The sequence below is a fragment of the Chiloscyllium plagiosum genome, chromosome 4 (genome assembly GCF_004010195.1).
Source record: "Chiloscyllium plagiosum isolate BGI_BamShark_2017 chromosome 4, ASM401019v2, whole genome shotgun sequence".
Classification (NCBI taxonomy): domain Eukaryota; kingdom Metazoa; phylum Chordata; class Chondrichthyes; order Orectolobiformes; family Hemiscylliidae; genus Chiloscyllium; species Chiloscyllium plagiosum.
The window spans coordinates 123,794,291-123,812,090 of record NC_057713.1 but is presented as its reverse complement, the minus strand read 5'-3'; the positions used below and the strand labels follow the sequence as shown (position 1 = coordinate 123,812,090).

General features: G+C 40.3%; 1 protein-coding gene across 6 annotated transcripts in view; it reads left to right on the top strand.

Moving 5' to 3' along the window:
• LOC122549388 (polyamine-modulated factor 1-binding protein 1-like) overlaps positions 1–17,800 on the top strand; it is a 508,658-nt gene that overhangs the window by 332,449 nt on the left and 158,409 nt on the right. For all 6 annotated transcript variants that reach the window (XM_043689125.1, XM_043689128.1, XM_043689124.1 and 3 more), the window contains 2 exons: positions 6,141–6,330; positions 14,252–14,405. In XM_043689125.1, coding sequence (XP_043545060.1) covers positions 6,141–6,330; positions 14,252–14,405 — 344 coding nt within the window. The remainder of the gene's footprint in view (positions 1–6,140; positions 6,331–14,251; positions 14,406–17,800) is intronic.

Below are 17,800 nucleotides of genomic sequence, written 5' to 3'. Positions count from 1 at the left end.
TAGGTTGCAATGGGACATTCACAGGATGCAGAACTGGGATGATAATTGGCAGATGGAGTTTCAATCTGGAAAAGTGTGAAGTGATTCATTTTGGAAGTGTAGAGGAACACAAGTATTTGGGGTCCATGTCCATAGTTTCCACCCAAGTTGACTGAGTTGTTAAGAAGGTGTATGGTGTATTTGCTTTCATTAGGAGGGGGATTGAGTTTGAGCCATGAGGTTATGCTGCAGCTCTGCAGTAACCAAGTCTGATTGGACTACACTTGGACTATTGTGTTCAGTTCTGGTTGCCCCATTATAGGAAGGATGTGGAAGGTTTGGAGAGGGTGCAGAGAAGATTTACCAGGATGCTGCCTGGGCTGGAGGGCATGTCATATAAAAAAGGATTGAGGGAGCTAGTTCTTTTCTCATTAGAATGAAGAAGAATGAGAGGTGACTTGATAGAGATGTACAAGATGATGAGAGGCACAGATGTAGTGAATAGTGAGGGACTTTTTCCGATGGTGGAAATGGCTATTACAAGGGGGAATAATTTTAAGGCTATTGCAGAAAGGTTTAGGGGAGATGTCAGAGGTCAGTTCTTTACACAGTGAGTGTTAGGTTCATGGAATGCACTGCCAGCAGTGGTAGTAGAGTCAGATACATTAGGGACATTTAAGCGACTCTTGGATAGGCACATGGATGTTAGTAAAATGAAGGGTTTGTCGGTTAGTTTGATCTTAGAATAGGATATAAGGTTGGCACAACATCAAGGGCCGAAGGGCCTGTACTGTGATGTACTGTTCTATGTTCAATTGGCTAAGAAGAGGGCCCCGAGAAAATAGATCCAGCGAATTCTGCGTCACCCCATCCCATTGTCTTCTTCTGATGTGGCAGAAACTGTGAGGCCAGATGGGACTTCTGAGTCACAGCAAGCAATCCTTGACTCAGAGCTGGCCACCACAGTGCAAACTAATGTCTCACTAGCCAAACGTCTGCCATGCCTGTTATGAGTAGACCCCTCAAGTCCACTTGATCACTCAATTAGATCATGACTGATCTTGCTCTGAACTCCACTTTCCCACCTATTCCTGATTCCCTTTGGTTCCTGTTTGTTTACAATTTATCTCAACCTTGAATGTATTCAATGACTTTCCTTCCACAATTCTTTGGAATTCTAAGGATTGATGACATGTTCAGAGAAGAATTTTTTCCTCACCTCTCTCATAGGTGGATATCTCCTTACTCTGAAACTACCAGCTTTAGGATTAGTGGCCTGTATTGGCCGTATGAATGACTGGTTTTGCAACTCCAAATACCTCATGAACACGGAGAGCCTAATTCACCTTTAGAAGAATGATCGTGGTTACCAGACCCCTTTCCCATGGTTAGCTAATCCCTATTGAGTCACTCCCTGACAATAGATTCAATGCCATGAAAGCTAATGTTGTATAGACTTTGTACACTCAATAGCCATTACATACCACTGCATAAGAAGCTACCTAAGCCTTCATCCATTCATGCAACAATATTAAATGGCTTCATCTACTTTAATGGCACCCCATTACAATGCTACCTCTTACTCAGGTGATTGCATCACTTCATGTCTCTGTGCCAACAAACCAAAATCACTTTCCCTTTACTGGGATACTAATTAGCTCATTTGCAAGATGAATTGGTGCACTGACATGTTTGGGTGCGGCCCTGTTAAATGACTCCTGTACCTTTTCCAAAATCCATGGATGGTGGGATCAGATCAGCAAGTTAAAATGGCAGTCAAAACTCTGATGTACAGCCTTCCCTGCCCATTCAGCGAAATAAAAATTCAACCCTTTTCTTCCCCTCACAACTTGCTTTTCCACCTATTTTTGTTTCAGAAGTAAATTTTGGTACAGTATATTCAGTTTCATCATTGAGTCATTAATTCTTGGCTCTCCACTAAACATATATTTTTATTTCAACCATGCCACCACTCTGTTACTCTGCATCCTACAATCTAAGTGACCTACTTTTCCAGTGTTCATACAAATTCAACTTACCTCAAGTACAATAATATACTACAACCTCTGCAGTCCAGAAATCTATTGAGCAGATCTAAGCAATTTCCTCAGCATCATCAGCATTACTTAATTCAATACTTTGGGAATGGAAACAAAGAAGATACAGTATTTGATAAAACAACTTTTACTACTATTTTATGCTGCTATCTGACAGTTTCATGTTTCAGGTAGATATTTATGCCAGCACTGTTTTTTGAATCACACACAACTGTGATAATTGTGTGACAACTGTAACATTTCAGTATCGTTTGAAAATCTAGAAAATTCTGAAATCCTGAAATGATATAGTCCTAAGCATTCTGGGCTAGAGACATTACGGTGAATAACAGTTTGTCAAATTGATTATGTGAACAATCAACACACAATTACAAAGAAAATGTGCATTAACTGATCAGAGTTTGGACATTGCAATTGATATACTCCTGAGGAGAATCAACAAGAAATCCTATTTCTGATTACTGATTCAATTTTTTTAGAATAGAGTAGAAAAGAATAGAATATCCTTCATTGTCATGTGTACTTCATTGTAGGAGTGCAGAGAAAAGCTTTTACAATGTCTGTCTGTTATGGTGACATCTTAGGACATGTACCTAGGTACACATCTTAGATACAACAAAAGAATACAAGTAGTTGCTTTACTTTATAGAGTTTAAAAATAAATTAAAAATTGGACATTATTAAATGGTTGACAATACAGTAAGGTAGGAAATTTCATATAAACATGACATTGTAGCAGATGAGTGCAGGGTTTCTGTATGTGGTCTGATAGCTTGCACTAGACTCCAGTCCAACAGCCATACCCACTCTGCTCCAAGCCACTAGTCTGCTTCATACAGTCAATCAGCTGCTCCAAGGTAAGGTCCAGGACTACCTTCCCTGCACCAGTCTCTTGCGTCGTGCTCCCCGGCTGCTTCTCCCCGTCCTGCTCCAGGGTTGCTTCCCCACGTCCCGCTCCGGGGCTGCTGCCATTACATACCACTGCATAAGAAGCTACCTAAGCCTTCATCCATTCATGCAACAATATTAAATGGCTTCATCTACTTTAATGGCACCCCATTACAATGCTACCTCTTACTCAGGTGATTGCATCACTTCATGTCTCTGTGCCAACAAACCAAAATCACTTTCCCTTTACTGGGATACTAATTAGCTCATTTGCAAGATGAATTGGTGCACTGACATGTTTGGGTGCGGCCCTGTTAAATGACTCCTGTACCTTTTCCAAAATCCATGGATGGTGGGATCAGATCAGCAAGTTAAAATGGCAGTCAAAACTCTGATGTACAGCCTTCCCTGCCCATTCAGCGAAATAAAAATTCAACCCTTTTCTTCCCCTCACAACTTGCTTTTCCACCTATTTTTGTTTCAGAAGTAAATTTTGGTACAGTATATTCAGTTTCATCATTGAGTCATTAATTCTTGGCTCTCCACTAAACATATATTTTTATTTCAACCATGCCACCACTCTGTTACTCTGCATCCTACAATCTAAGTGACCTACTTTTCCAGTGTTCATACAAATTCAACTTACCTCAAGTACAATAATATACTACAACCTCTGCAGTCCAGAAATCTATTGAGCAGATCTAAGCAATTTCCTCAGCATCATCAGCATTACTTAATTCAATACTTTGGGAATGGAAACAAAGAAGATACAGTATTTGATAAAACAACTTTTACTACTATTTTATGCTGCTATCTGACAGTTTCATGTTTCAGGTAGATATTTATGCCAGCACTGTTTTTTGAATCACACACAACTGTGATAATTGTGTGACAACTGTAACATTTCAGTATCGTTTGAAAATCTAGAAAATTCTGAAATCCTGAAATGATATAGTCCTAAGCATTCTGGGCTAGAGACATTACGGTGAATAACAGTTTGTCAAATTGATTATGTGAACAATCAACACACAATTACAAAGAAAATGTGCATTAACTGATCAGAGTTTGGACATTGCAATTGATATACTCCTGAGGAGAATCAACAAGAAATCCTATTTCTGATTACTGATTCAATTTTTTTAGAATAGAGTAGAAAAGAATAGAATATCCTTCATTGTCATGTGTACTTCATTGTAGGAGTGCAGAGAAAAGCTTTTACAATGTCTGTCTGTTATGGTGACATCTTAGGACATGTACCTAGGTACACATCTTAGATACAACAAAAGAATACAAGTAGTTGCTTTACTTTATAGAGTTTAAAAATAAATTAAAAATTGGACATCATTAAATGGTTGACAATACAGTAAGGTAGGAAATTTCATATAAACTTGACATTGTAGCAGATGAGTGCAGGGTTTCTGTATGTGGTCTGATGACTTGCACTAGACTCCAGTCCAACAGCCATACCCACTCTGCTCCAAGCCACCAGTCTGCTTCATACAGTCAATCAGCTGCTCCAAGGTAAGGTCCAGGACTGCTTTCCCTGCACCAGTCTCTTGCGTCGTGCTCCCCGGCTGCTTCTCCCCGTCCTGCTCCAGGGTTGCTTCCCCACGTCCCGCTCCGGGGCTGCTTCCCTATGTCCTGCACCGGCGTTGCTTCCCCACGTCCCGCTCCATGGATGCTTCCCCAACACTTCCTCTGGGGCTGCTCCCCCACATCCTGCTCCGGGGTTGCTTCCCCATGTCCAGCTCCTGGGGCTGCTTCCCCACGTTCTGCTCCTGCGGCTGCTTCCCCACGTTCTGCTTCAAGGCTGCTTCCCCACATCCAGCTCTGGGGGCTGCTTCCCTACATCCTGCTCTGGGGGCTGCTTCCCTACATCCTGCTCCTGAAGCTGCTTCCCCACATTCTGCACCTGAAGCTGCTTCTCCACATCCTGCTCTGGGGGCTGCTTCCCCACATCCTGCTCCTGATGGGCTGCTTCCCCACATCCTGCTCATGGGGCTGCTTCCCCACATCCTGCTCTGGGGGCTACTTCCCCACATCCTGCTCCTGGGGCTGCTTCCCCACATCCTGCTCTGGGGGCTGCTTCCCCACATCCTGCTCCTGGGGCTGCTTCCCCACATCCTGCTCAGGTGCTGCTTCCCCACATCCTGCTCAGGTGCTGCTTCCCCACATCCTGCTCCGGGGGCTGCTTCCCCACATCCTGCTCCTGGGCCTGCTTCCCCACATCCTGCTCCGGGGCTGCTTCCCCACATCCTGTTCCTGGGGCAGCTTCTCCACATTCTGCTCCGGGGCTGCTTCCCCACATCCTGCTCCTGGGGCTGCTTCCCCACATCCTGCTCGTGGAGCTGCTTTCCCACATCCTGCTCCTGGGGCAGCTTCTCCACCTCCTGCTCCGGGGCTGCTTCCCCACATCCTGTTCCTGGGGCTGCTTCCCCACATCCTGCTCCTGGGGCTGCTTCCCCACATCCTGCTCATGGGGCTGCTTCCCCCATCCTGCTCCTGGGGCTGCTTCCCCACATCCTGCTCATGGGGCTGCTTCCCCACATCCTGCTCTGGGGGCTGCTTCCCCACATCCTGCTCATGGGGCTGCTTCTCCACATCCTGTTCCTTGGGCTGCTTCCCCACATCGTGTTCCTGGGGCTGCTTCTCCACATCCTGCTCCTGGGGCTGCTTCTCCACATCCTGCTCCGGGACTGCTTCCCCACATCCTGCTCATGGGGCTGCTTCCCCACATCCTGCTCATGGGGCTGCTTCCCCACATCCTGCTCATGGGGCTGTTTCCCCACATCCTGCTCTGGGACTGCTTCCCCACGTCCGCTCCATGACTGCTTCCCCAATCCCTGCTCCGGGGCTAATTTATTGCAATACTGGGGTTGCAGCCCATGTGCTGCTTCAGGGCTCGCTGCTCACACTGTTCATTATCCTTTTTGGCAATGCATGTAGAGGGAACAGGATTTGTTTTCCTTAACAATGGAGTGGCCTTCCAGTACACAAGTCTTGCACATTTATATGACTAGTGTAGAACAAGATACATGTGGGAACTGTGCCTACCAGAGAATTAATGCTTTCAGGGAAGAAGGTGAAAAAACAAGTGATGAAAATAAAAGTAAAATTGGTTTGTGTATTTGCATTCAGTATTAAAATGTCAGAATATTATTTTGCGGTATTAATAGGGGTCGATGCAAGTTAAATTATTTTTATGTCTAATTGTAGTTCAGGAGCTTGCCAGTCAGGAACAAAAGCTGATTTTAATGGAGTCAAACCTACAAGCTACTGAGAAGCATCTCAATGATCAGATAGCTGAGATAGTTCGTCAAGAACAAAGGCAACACAAATTACGTACTGAACTCAAAACACTTAAAGAGCACCTTGAAACTACCAAGGAAGAGGTTAACAAGCACAAGTGAGTTTTTTTGTTCTTTTATAACTATATTCTCTATTTGATTTTAATACTGTCATGATGTAATGGTATTACTAAGTGACAATTGTTTCCTTTTCTCATTACTTAAATAATATCCCGTGGGAGTGGTAGAGTCGGAATCATTGGCGACCTTTAAGCGGCATTTGGATAGGTACATGGATGGGTACTTAATCTAGGTTAGAAGTTAGGCACAACATCGTGGGCCGAAGGGCCTGTTCTGTGCTGTATTGTTCTATGTTCTATGTTCTATGCGTCATCAACGTTATCCGCTGTTTCAAGGATGATGTCAGCTCAGGGTTGCGAGTTTCTGCCTTTGGTCTTCTTAGCCCTGAAGAGGCTGTTTGTGATGTACATTAAGAATTTTGACTGAACGTAGAGAGTATGATCAAGAAGTTCATATATGGTATAGAAATTGACAGGCAAACAGGTGGGCAGAGCAGTGACAAGTAGAATTCAACCCAGTGTTTTTGATACAATGTCCAGATTTATCTATACTGCAGCAGTGTGGTGGCATCAACTGCTCTGTGCAATTAAGACTTTAGTTAACTCTCAGAGGTCAAGCATGTGAAGTCATGTATTTGGTGAGGGCTAACAAGGTAAGGGATTATACTTACTTATGATACCAAGGCACACAAGGCTAGCTATACAGCAAATGCTGAAAAATGGGATCAAAATATTCAGGTGGTTCTAATTGACAACACAGACTTGATGGACTGAATGGCTTTTTTCTGTACTGTAGACCTCTATTACACTATGACTATGGAAGCCTGGAGAGTACTCAAATCTAGTGCACTCATCTACAGATCCCTGAAGGTAGCAGGGCAGGTAGATAGGGTGGTGAACAAAGCATATGGGATACTTAGCCAAGGCATAGAATGGAAGAGGGGAAGGTTATGTGGAACTGTATAAATTCTGGTTCGGTCACAACTGAAGTACTGTGTACAAATCTGGGTCCCCTCTTTAGGGGAAAGATGTGCTTGCATTAGAGAGGGTGCCAAGATATTGCCTGTGCTGGAGGGTCTAAGCTGTGAAGAAAGATTAGGTATTATGGGATTGCTGTTTGGAGCACTGAAGGTTAAGAGGGTACTTGATAGAGACATAGAAGATTATGAGTGACATAGATTGAGTGGATAGGAAAGCACATTTTTAATTAATCAGTTGGCAGAGTACATAAAATTAACATAACAAGTAGAAGCTGAAAAGGGATTTGAGTAGAAATATATCCATATGTGCTGAGTTCTGAAACTCACTGTCTGAAAATGTGGTTGAGTCAGATATCTCCAGACATTTAAGCTGTATTTAGGTAATCACTTTACATTGCTATAACTTCCAGGTCATTGTGCCAAGAGCTGAAATTAGGATTTGCATAGTCAGATCTATGTTGTCTGAGGAAGACACAACAGGCCAAATGGCAATCTTCTGCACTGTAATTGTCTATGAGTCCACCTTACGAGTCTATTGGAATTTCTTTAGTTCTCTAATGTGTTTTTGATACACTGTCCAGATTTAACTATAGTGCAGAAGTGTGGTGACATCAATTGCTCTGAGCAATTAAGACTTTAGTTGACTCTTGAAGGTCAAGCATCACTTTTGTATCTTAAAGAAGGCTGAGCTGATCAGATGTTGAACTCAGCTCCTCCTATCATTAACTGTACAATTAAGTTTGTCCACAGTGCACAAGTATAAATTGAGCACCATCAGGGCTGCATTATATAAGAAATGTTTAAGACCATGGATAGGTACCACCTCACAGCCTTCTCACAAATCGTTCCATTTATACTTGCTCACTACCAATCATAAAGACCCTCTGACAATCTCGTCACCCTTCTTGTCATTGACTCATATGGAATCAACCCAGTCATACCAGTGGGAGTTGCCCAAAGTCCCATCATTATCATCATTAAGCAACGCAAGTTTGTTGTCCAATCCTGTGCTTAATGTCAGTCAAAGTGCGTTAATTATTATTAGTGTGTCCAGTTCCCTACTTGTGTAGACCCATACTGCACTGCGAATGTACTTGCACTGTTGTTGTTATTTCCAATGTCCCAACTTTGATGTTGCGCGCCACACTGCTTGTACTATACCACAGTTCTCTCTTTTTGCCAGGCAGTATTCTTGGTTCTCTCTGCTAGGATTACCAATCCCATGTCTTCGCTGGGTCAGTCAAGATTAGACAAAATTGTAACTTAATTATTAAAATGCTTCAGCTGTGATGAGCGCTTCCAAAGACCTTCCCCTTTTATGTCTATAATGGTGCATATAATGCCAAGTATGATCACTTCATAAGGATCTTCATAGTTCACAAATTCCTGCTGCTCTGGTGCAACCTTTAACATAGCTTTCTTTCCTACATTAGGCATCTAAATCTGTCCTGTACCTGCCTCTATTTCCTTTTTATGTATGATCTGCTTATCACTAATTTCTTGACTCAGCCTATAGAGTTGCTTGCACATCCTTCTCACAGTTTTTTAACCCTTTTCTTTCATATTTTTTCACGACCTGTCATCATCACCCTCTGACAATCTCAACACCTTTCTGTCATTGACTCATATGGAATCAGCCCTGTCCTCCCAGTGGGAATTGCCCCGAGTCCCATCAGGACTCTCAGTAAAAGGTCTGTTCGCCCCTGTCTTGTGTTCTGAATGACCTTGGCCAATGTTTTCTTCAGCATCTTGTCATTCATTTGGACATGTCTGAACTTGACAGTTGGTAGGGGATATGAAAATTCTGTTTTATGCCTCGCCATTTACAAACTTCCTTAATCACTCACCCCGTAAAATGTGTGACCTGATCTGAATCTATCTGTAATGGTATTCCTCACCTCTAGTTAACCTCCTGATAGAAACTATTGTTAATTTTCAATTACTGGCACTTAGGCACAAATGTCTTAACTATCAAATCAAATTTAAAAGATCCTATAGCTCTCTTTCCCTTAAGCCGTTTCCAGCTTGTGAATATTAGAGTCAGAGAGCTATAAAGATATACAACGTGGAAACAGACCCTTAGGTTCAACCTTTACATGCCAACCTGGTTTCCGAATCAATCTGGTCCCATTTGCCAGCGTTTGGCCCATATCTCTCTAAACCCTTCCTATTCATATACTCAGCCAGATACCTTTTAAATGTTGTAATTGTACCAGCCTCCACCACTTCCTCTGGCAGCTCATTCCATTAATGCATGACCTGCTGCATGAAAAAGTTGACCCTTCAGTCCCTTTTTGAATCTTTCCCCTCTCACCTTTATACTTCACAAATTTTAATTATTGTTATTCAAACTTTATCCCATGTACTTAGGTCTCACTTATGGATTCTTTTCAGTACAAGTTTTATAAATCCTTCTTAATATATTCAATCAAATTACATCTCAATACATTATTCTATGTTCTCAAAACAAGACACATTTACTGTTCCCAGCTTTCCTTTTTATTTTTACCATTCTTTCCCATCCATGAGTCTTAGAGGACATCTATTGCCCAATAAAAAGATTTTTACATTGTTTTTAAAAACAGAAACCAAGCATTCCTATATTATTTCAGGCCTTAGCATTTCTTGCATGTTTGTTTTTTTTTAATTACAGTTAGGTATCTCAGGTTTCTTGCTATTCCCTTAGACATTTCACATCTCAGAAATATAGCTCCCCTTTAATGTTGAAACTATTTTTAAAAACTCTTTGCTTCAATACAAACAATGCATATTTTCAACTTGTTATCATTACTGACTGTCCTTTAGAATCAGAGATCAAAGGAAGATGTCTTTTCCAAACATTTGTCAGCTGGCCAGTGTGGTCTTTATTTCACATTTGGCTCTGTTATTTCTGACAATTTATCTGAGGATTTAACTCTTAACTAAATACTATTGATTCAGCCCTTTCAGCTCCCCACTTTTGTTTATTCTTGAGTGAGTTTGGTCATTTTAACACTGTCCTCCACTAAGATTTTACAGGTTCACCAGTTCCAAAACTTGTCTTGGGCTTTACACTTCCGCTAGCCTCGGCATTTTCTGCATAGCTATAGGGATATTCCTGTTTATCCTATGAATATTACGTTGCCCAAATACTGAACCTCCCACTTTCCTATCTGATGTTTTCCCAGGCTTTCTTTAAAACTAACTGCTTCCATCAGCTCAAGGATATATAGTAAAGCTCTCTTTTATTCTTTAACAGTTCCTGGGGCGATCAAAGGGTCACTCACAAATTAGATCACTATGCTGTCCCTTAAATTTAATATAAGTTTCATGTCATAATGTCATAATTTTATACACTTGTTTTAAAAAAAATGATGAGAACTATCATTTCAAACTATCTTTTTTATTTTTTGTTGTTGTCTCTTTGATTTAGCTCTATTATTTGATTTATCTCAAAAACATTTGTCAGTTATTTTTGTAAACTAAGACCAACATCAAAAATAATCCAAGTATACACATAGATGTTTCTCATATCTCTTTGTTTACCGTTTTCCCTAAAAATGTCCAAATCCTGAGTTCTAAATCTGGGTATCTGGCAAATTTCAGCTGAATGGTCTCTTACAGGAACAAATTGAACTTCCCACAGCACAGTGAGCTTGTTCTCAAATGAAAATTGAAGAATAAAATTCACACTTTTTCTATATCTTTCAACTTATTTTTCAACGAAGCTTTGAATCAGAAAGGTGGAGCAGAGGAATAAACACTATGTAGAACATAGAACATTACAGGAGAAAGTGAGGACTGCAGATACTGGAGATCAGAGCTGAAAATGTGTTGCTGGAAAAGTGCAGCAGGTCAGGCAGCATCCAAGGAATAGGAGAATCGACGTTTCAGGCATGAGCCCTTCTTCAGGAATCATAGAACATTACCGCCCAGTACAGGCCCTTCAGCCCTCGATGTTGCACCTTCTTGCGGAACCAATCTGAATCCTATCTATTCTAAACTATTCCATTCTCCTCCATATGTCTATCCAATGACCATTTAATGCCCTTAAAGTTGGCGAGTCTACTATATTTCAGGCAGTGCATTCCATGCTCCTACTACTCTCTGAGTAAAGAAACTACCTCTGACATCAGTCCTATATCTATCACCCCTCTATTTAAAGCTATGTCCCCTCATGCTATCCATCACTATCCGAAGAAAAAGGCTCTCACTGTCCACCCTATCTAACCCTCTGATTATCTTATATGTCTCAATTAAGTCACCTCTCAACCTTCTTCTCTCTAACGATATTCTTAACTGTACTTTCTTAACTATACTCCAACAGAGTCTAAGTTTATCAGTCAAGGATGTTCTCATATTTTCCATCACACATTTCTACAATTTTCTACAGCTACTATTACTCCCAACTTTTCCAATAAACTGCCTACCAGCCACATTCTAAAGTACTCCAATGCCATTGTACCTTCCTATTTTACTTAATAATTATTCAACATACATTTAACTACAATCTAAGACTGCTGCTTCTCAGCTCCTCAAATCTTGACTTTTATGATGACCCACTTTTGATATCATGGTTAGATTTTGTGTATTTACTAAGGCCTTCTTGCACTCTAGTGCAGTGAGCCGTTGTGATTTGTTGCATGATTCATTATACTCAGCTGCAGTGGGTAAAATGGCTCACCAATTAGCTCCAGTTTAGCTGGCTCTACCATTGACTGCCTGTCTCTGAGTCCTTTACTTTCCTGCTCCTTTAGCTCATGCTGACTGCCAGTCCCAGGATCATTCTCTTGCTGATGGAGACACAAACTGTTAACTCTGCTTTCTTCCCACAGATGCTGCCAGATCTGCTAAGTTTGTTCAGCAATTTCTGTTTTTGTTTCATTCTCTTGCCTGCTCCTCTTGGTTTTGTTGACTGCCTGTCTCCTTTTGTAGCCTGCTCCTTGAGCTGATGCTGTCACAAAATTTTCCTCTCATTTGTCTCTCTTAATACTCCTTTACAAAAGGCAAGTTGAAAATGTTCTATTCCTTATCCCATAACTTCAAGATTACAGATACAACTTTTTAAAGTCTCAAGTTTAAGGGAGGTTCATAGGTGTCCTCCTATATTTTAAAAAATATCTCATGTCTATTGCTGATCACATTTATAAATTTAGTATATCCACTGTTCCTTACATCCTTGAGTACGACTTTGAGGTTTGAGAAGTTTGATGGGTATCAAACTTTTTAGCCATCCCCAAACTTGTGACATGTAGAAGTCTCAAATTCTGCAGCCTTGACTTGGATCTTGTTACATAAACAATCTAGCTAATATTTTAACAGATCCACTCCAGGCACGATGGACATGCATCCATTGTCCACCACAATACAGTTGAACAAACCTGTGTCCACATCACAGATAGACTAAGAGTTTTAAAATTAATCTCTCTCCCTATTCTCATCACCTGTTTATAAACAGATTTTGATGTATTTTGTTTTACTTTTTTAACAGTGCTGCTGCGTTTTCCAACCCCCTCTGTTTGTACACCCTGACTTTGTATGGACCACAACAACACTATTCTAAAGTTAAAACAGATATTGTGTTTTTTCACACATACACTAAGATGTGGGGGAGGGGGAGGCATAAGGGCTTATGCCCGAACGTCGATTCTCCTGTTCCCTGGATGCTGCCTGACCTGCTGCGCTTTTCCAGCAACACATTTTCAGCTACTTTACAATATAGGCATGCCCTCAATCCAGGTAAGAAAGAATCGTAAAGGATAATGAGATTATGCAATTAGTAACTAGTTAGTCATAAAACAGCTGAGGTTTACCAGTTTATCAGTGTGCTTTATGGGTGGAATGTGAACGTCCAAAGCTCGAAGTATCAGTCTAGAATTCCTTTGCAAGGAAGGTTGTTTGGCTAGTCAGCAGTTGAGGAGTTGAAGGCAATTTATTCTCTTTAAAATTTCTTTGAAGACCTTCTGGGCTGAAATACAGCTTCTGCTTTACTGCTTTGACAAAAAAAAAAGTTGATTACTTGCAGAGAGGCACAAATACAGGTATACAAAGCAAAGTACTGAGGATGCTGGAGATCTGAAACAAAACAAAACATTACTGGAGAAGCTCAGCAGGTCTGGCAGCAGGTAAGGAGAGAAACAGAGTGCAGCGACCCTTCTTCAGAACCCTTCTAAAGAAGGGTCACTGGACTTGAAATATTGAGTTTGTCCGGCAGTTTCTGTTTTTGTTGTACAAATTCAAACTATTGGTTGTGCATTAGGAATCTCCATTAAGAAATTTTGTAATCTTGCATATGTTCTGTTAAATCCTATTATATATTCTTTCATTAATATCCATTCTTCCTTCTAAATTTATCAAAATCTGACCATGCCTTACATGCATTTAATAGGTCATCTTTATACTTTATAAATTGTTCATGAATTAATAGAATTTCCAATCCTTCCTGTGTGTCCAGTAATTGAGCCGCTAGCTCTGACAATGCTTTCTACCTGACTTTCCCTCCAGTGGGAACCAACAATGCCAGTACCTTGCTTTTTGCGTGGTAAGGATGCAACCCATGTCTACACATTTACTTCATTTTTCCATTGATCATAAGGTTCAGCTTCACAAAACATTATTGAGAACTCATATTTTGATGTTTAATTTGGTTTCAGCATTATTCTCAACATTTCCCATTTGAAAACTTGTCAATGTTTCCAAGCTTTGCTTTGTCTGTGCTTACAGTGGAAGAGGTTTGTTTTTGCTGTATTGGAAATGTTAATGCTTTTGATCCTACTTTAGCTTTTTATATGTGCTATGTTGAAACGTCTCAAATGAGGCTGTAACCAAAGTAAACTTGAGTAAATGTGATATTTATGAGCAATTAATTCTGTTGAAAAAATGGGTGTAACCTGGAACTGTTTGTCTCATTGAAATGTACCTTGATATTGAAAACATTGGGATCTGCTGGGTTATCCTATTTTAGCACGTGGCTGAAACGCCTACTTTTGGAATTTTCTAAGACAAATTGAAGAGGAGTTAAAACACGAACTAAATATGAAGAAACAGCAAGAACAGCAGAATTTCCAGGAAATCCTGAAACATCAGCATGATAATCAGAAGGTCGAGTTCGAACTGACCATTGCTAAAGATCAGGTCCGAGTTCTACAGCAACAGGTACAGGTTTTTAAAATTTGATTCTCAAATGTTGACATTTGAAAGAAAACAAATCAAAACAAGTCAAGACAATACAAGTATTTCTTCAGATCTAACCTATGGTCAAGCCTTTTTATTGTTGAGTGGGTTTGGTAATTAAGTCTTTACTTTTTGACTGTTGCTACCTAGAAGTTATAATCTTTAGATCAGTGCATTGACATAATCAATCAAAGGAGAGTGTTTTAAGACTTATATCAACCAATAATATGGGAACATAAATGACAAGCCGTAATGTTAAAGGCTAGTTTGTTTGCTTTGATTGTGAGTACATTTCTAAATTCCAGAATTAGGAATAAAATTAATAAACAAGTATCAGGGCATACACAAAGTGAGCCCATCAATACAGTATTGTGAAGGACTGGTCTTTGACTGATGAGAACTTGGTGTTCTTAGTTTTAAGTGCTCAGACTTACCCAAATGGAGAGATGAGTGGTGAAAGTCCCAAGATTCACAGGTCACTTGGGCTACATTTGTGATAGCTCACATTATTTAAGTACTGGGAAGGACATGAAAGATAGTCTGGTAAAGGACTTATCCCGTCCAACCACAATCCCTCCCCCTAAAACAAGATCACTGTCCTTAGCACTGTCCAAGTGCATTTTTAATTTTATAGGCTGTAATTTTAAGATGGTATCAATCTATAGCAAAATTCCTAACTGGCACCCACTTTTTCTGCCCTTGAGCAGGTATCACATCTCATTAAAGACTTGGATTGCAGGAACTTCATCATCCTTACAAAAGTGCTCATGTTTGAGTCAACTGGAGGGTTAGAAGGTGGACTTGATCTTAGCCAGCAGCATAAATGGGAGATAGAGAACCAGAACAATGCTTTAATCTCCATCTATTGTTCTTCCCATTGAAATGAATCATAAAGAAATTGGACAACATGTAAAAAGTGTTGTTGAATCGTAAGTGCCCAATTTGTGCTGGCACCCAATTTTATTTTTCTGGTATTAAAGCGAAGGAAACAAAATAACAGTGTACAATAGCAGAATATAGGGAAAAATAAAGGATTTGGTTCTCCAGGATTGGTAGTGAGTGTCATGATTAGTGCTTGAACAGTTTTGCTTCTTCCTACACAAATGAGTTGAAATGGAGAATAAGGAAATTACATCAATGTTTAGCAATGATACAAAATGTAAAGGAAGACAAATTGAGGAAAAATACAAGACATTTCATGATATTGGAGGCAGAGCAAGAAAATAAGGGGCAAATACAAAATATCTAATATTGCATTTTGGAAACTGTGCAGTGAAAGGATCTGTACCATAAATTGTAAAGCTTTTAACAGTATGGAAGAGAGGCCTACTGCTATTGATGCATAAATCTTAAAAATGCAGGGCCTCCACATTGGACAGACAATAAAAAGGCAAATAGAATTCTGATTTGAGACATGTAGCATTGAATGTAAATGCCAGGAAACGATATTTAACTTGCTTAAGACACCGGTTAGGTTTTGTTGCAGAATTATGCCCCCACCCCACTACTGAAGCTGTATAAATGAGTGCAATGAAAATTTACTACAGTTATTCTACAAATGAAAATTATAGTACTATAGTTCTAACATTAATTATGGTTCTCTGACATAGCAAAGATTTAAGATGGATTGTTTTGGAGATGAAAATGGGTGGTCATAGAGATACTGCAGATGTCATTGGAAGCTCATGTTGGGACCACGTATGACAGTTTGTACAGTTTGATTGGTCTCAGATAATTGCCAGAGAGAGGAATTGAGTTGGTAGTTAGGGAACAGTGGAGCAAGGATCACCAAATTCAACACTTCACGACACAGCAAAGAAAATGACTATGCATTGTATGTAAAGCTACAGTTTATCCTATGGCTTGAGGGTAATTCTTGCAAAGTGTTATTTCTCCTTAGCCATCAATTGACCTAAACTAAATTGTATATTGTTCTTCTTTGTCATTTTCTTCCGTCTGACAGGTACAGTATGTTTGACTGTGGCCTGGTTGCCTTAAAGTCAATTTCTGTATGAAATATATAGCAATGACTTGATTACTTAAAAGATTGTTTAATTCAACTAAACCACATTAATCATTTCCTCTCTTTTAAGTAACTAAGAATGTCTGCGATTCACACTCAGTGCAAGTTCACTGTGCTTTTCCGCATGCTACTTGCTTTAGATTTAACATCACATTTTCAAATGTACTCATATTTCAGTATCATTGCACATGCCATCAGGTGTAAGCTAGATTTTGGCTTTTATAGAGTGCTTGTCAGAAATTTTTGTTCTTCTCTGCTTACATAGTCCTGATGTCTAATGTGTTATCAGGGTACTAAATACTGTTGTCTTAAAAGGTTCATTGGCAACAACAGAAATGTTTTCAACAGCAAAGCTAGCAATTAGCAGCTCTGCATGACACTTTGTTTACCTGTACTCACAATTGGTACCTGATTTATATCTTTTGAAATGTTTTTTTGATTTGCTGAAGAAATAAATTATTTTGGAAAATTTAGATCTGAGCTTGGTATTTGTACTTGGTAGCTTCACATTAAGAACTGAAGTGCTTGCAATTAGTTTTGAGATGACTTCCTCTTTTGGCTTCTTTCTCTTTGCAATTTGGGCAAGAGTTTCTGAATCCTGCCAGTAGGCTTTGACGTGGATCAGGAGCCTATATTTTGTGCGAAGTGGTCACTCATTATGACACTACTCCAAAGTGCCCGTAAATGGTCAGAAGGCACACCTGCCATCCAGTTAATGCTAAAGGACAGACTTTTAAAGTTAAAGGACTAATCTGAGGCCTTCCAGTTTGAAAGCCAAGCAGGCTGCATTAAAAAGTAAATACAGAGAGGGTGCTTCATCTTCAGACATTTAAACAGTCTCATACTGTGGTGGACACCTGATGGCTGACTGGAAGTTCCTGGTCAACTATTGGAAATTGGCATAAATTGAATCAGCTTCCTGCAATTTGCAGGTTTGTAGGCTTGTGTTCCCACCCCTATCCCACCATCACAAAGTGACGCACAGCAGGACGGAGGCAGTCAGTTTCAGATGGCTCTGACTTTCGTCACGATGGCGAGACTACTACAGGTAACGGAGCCTTAGGCAATACACATACATGGATACTTGGCAGTTAGGATGTCCTCAGAGCAACTGACAGCTTTTGTCAATCAGAGGTATTCCACTCAATCCATGTTCAGATGGCATGTGACCACTGGAATGTTTCTATTCATTTTTGTGCAAGATGTTCTGGAAGTTAACACAGTTTCTTCCTCAGGACTTTTCACTTTTACACAGTTAGTTAATTGCTTGTTGGAGTTGAGAGCTATCCATTAAGGACATGGTTGGTGATACCTATGAGCAGCTGTACTGCAAGCAAAGAAAAATATAATCAGA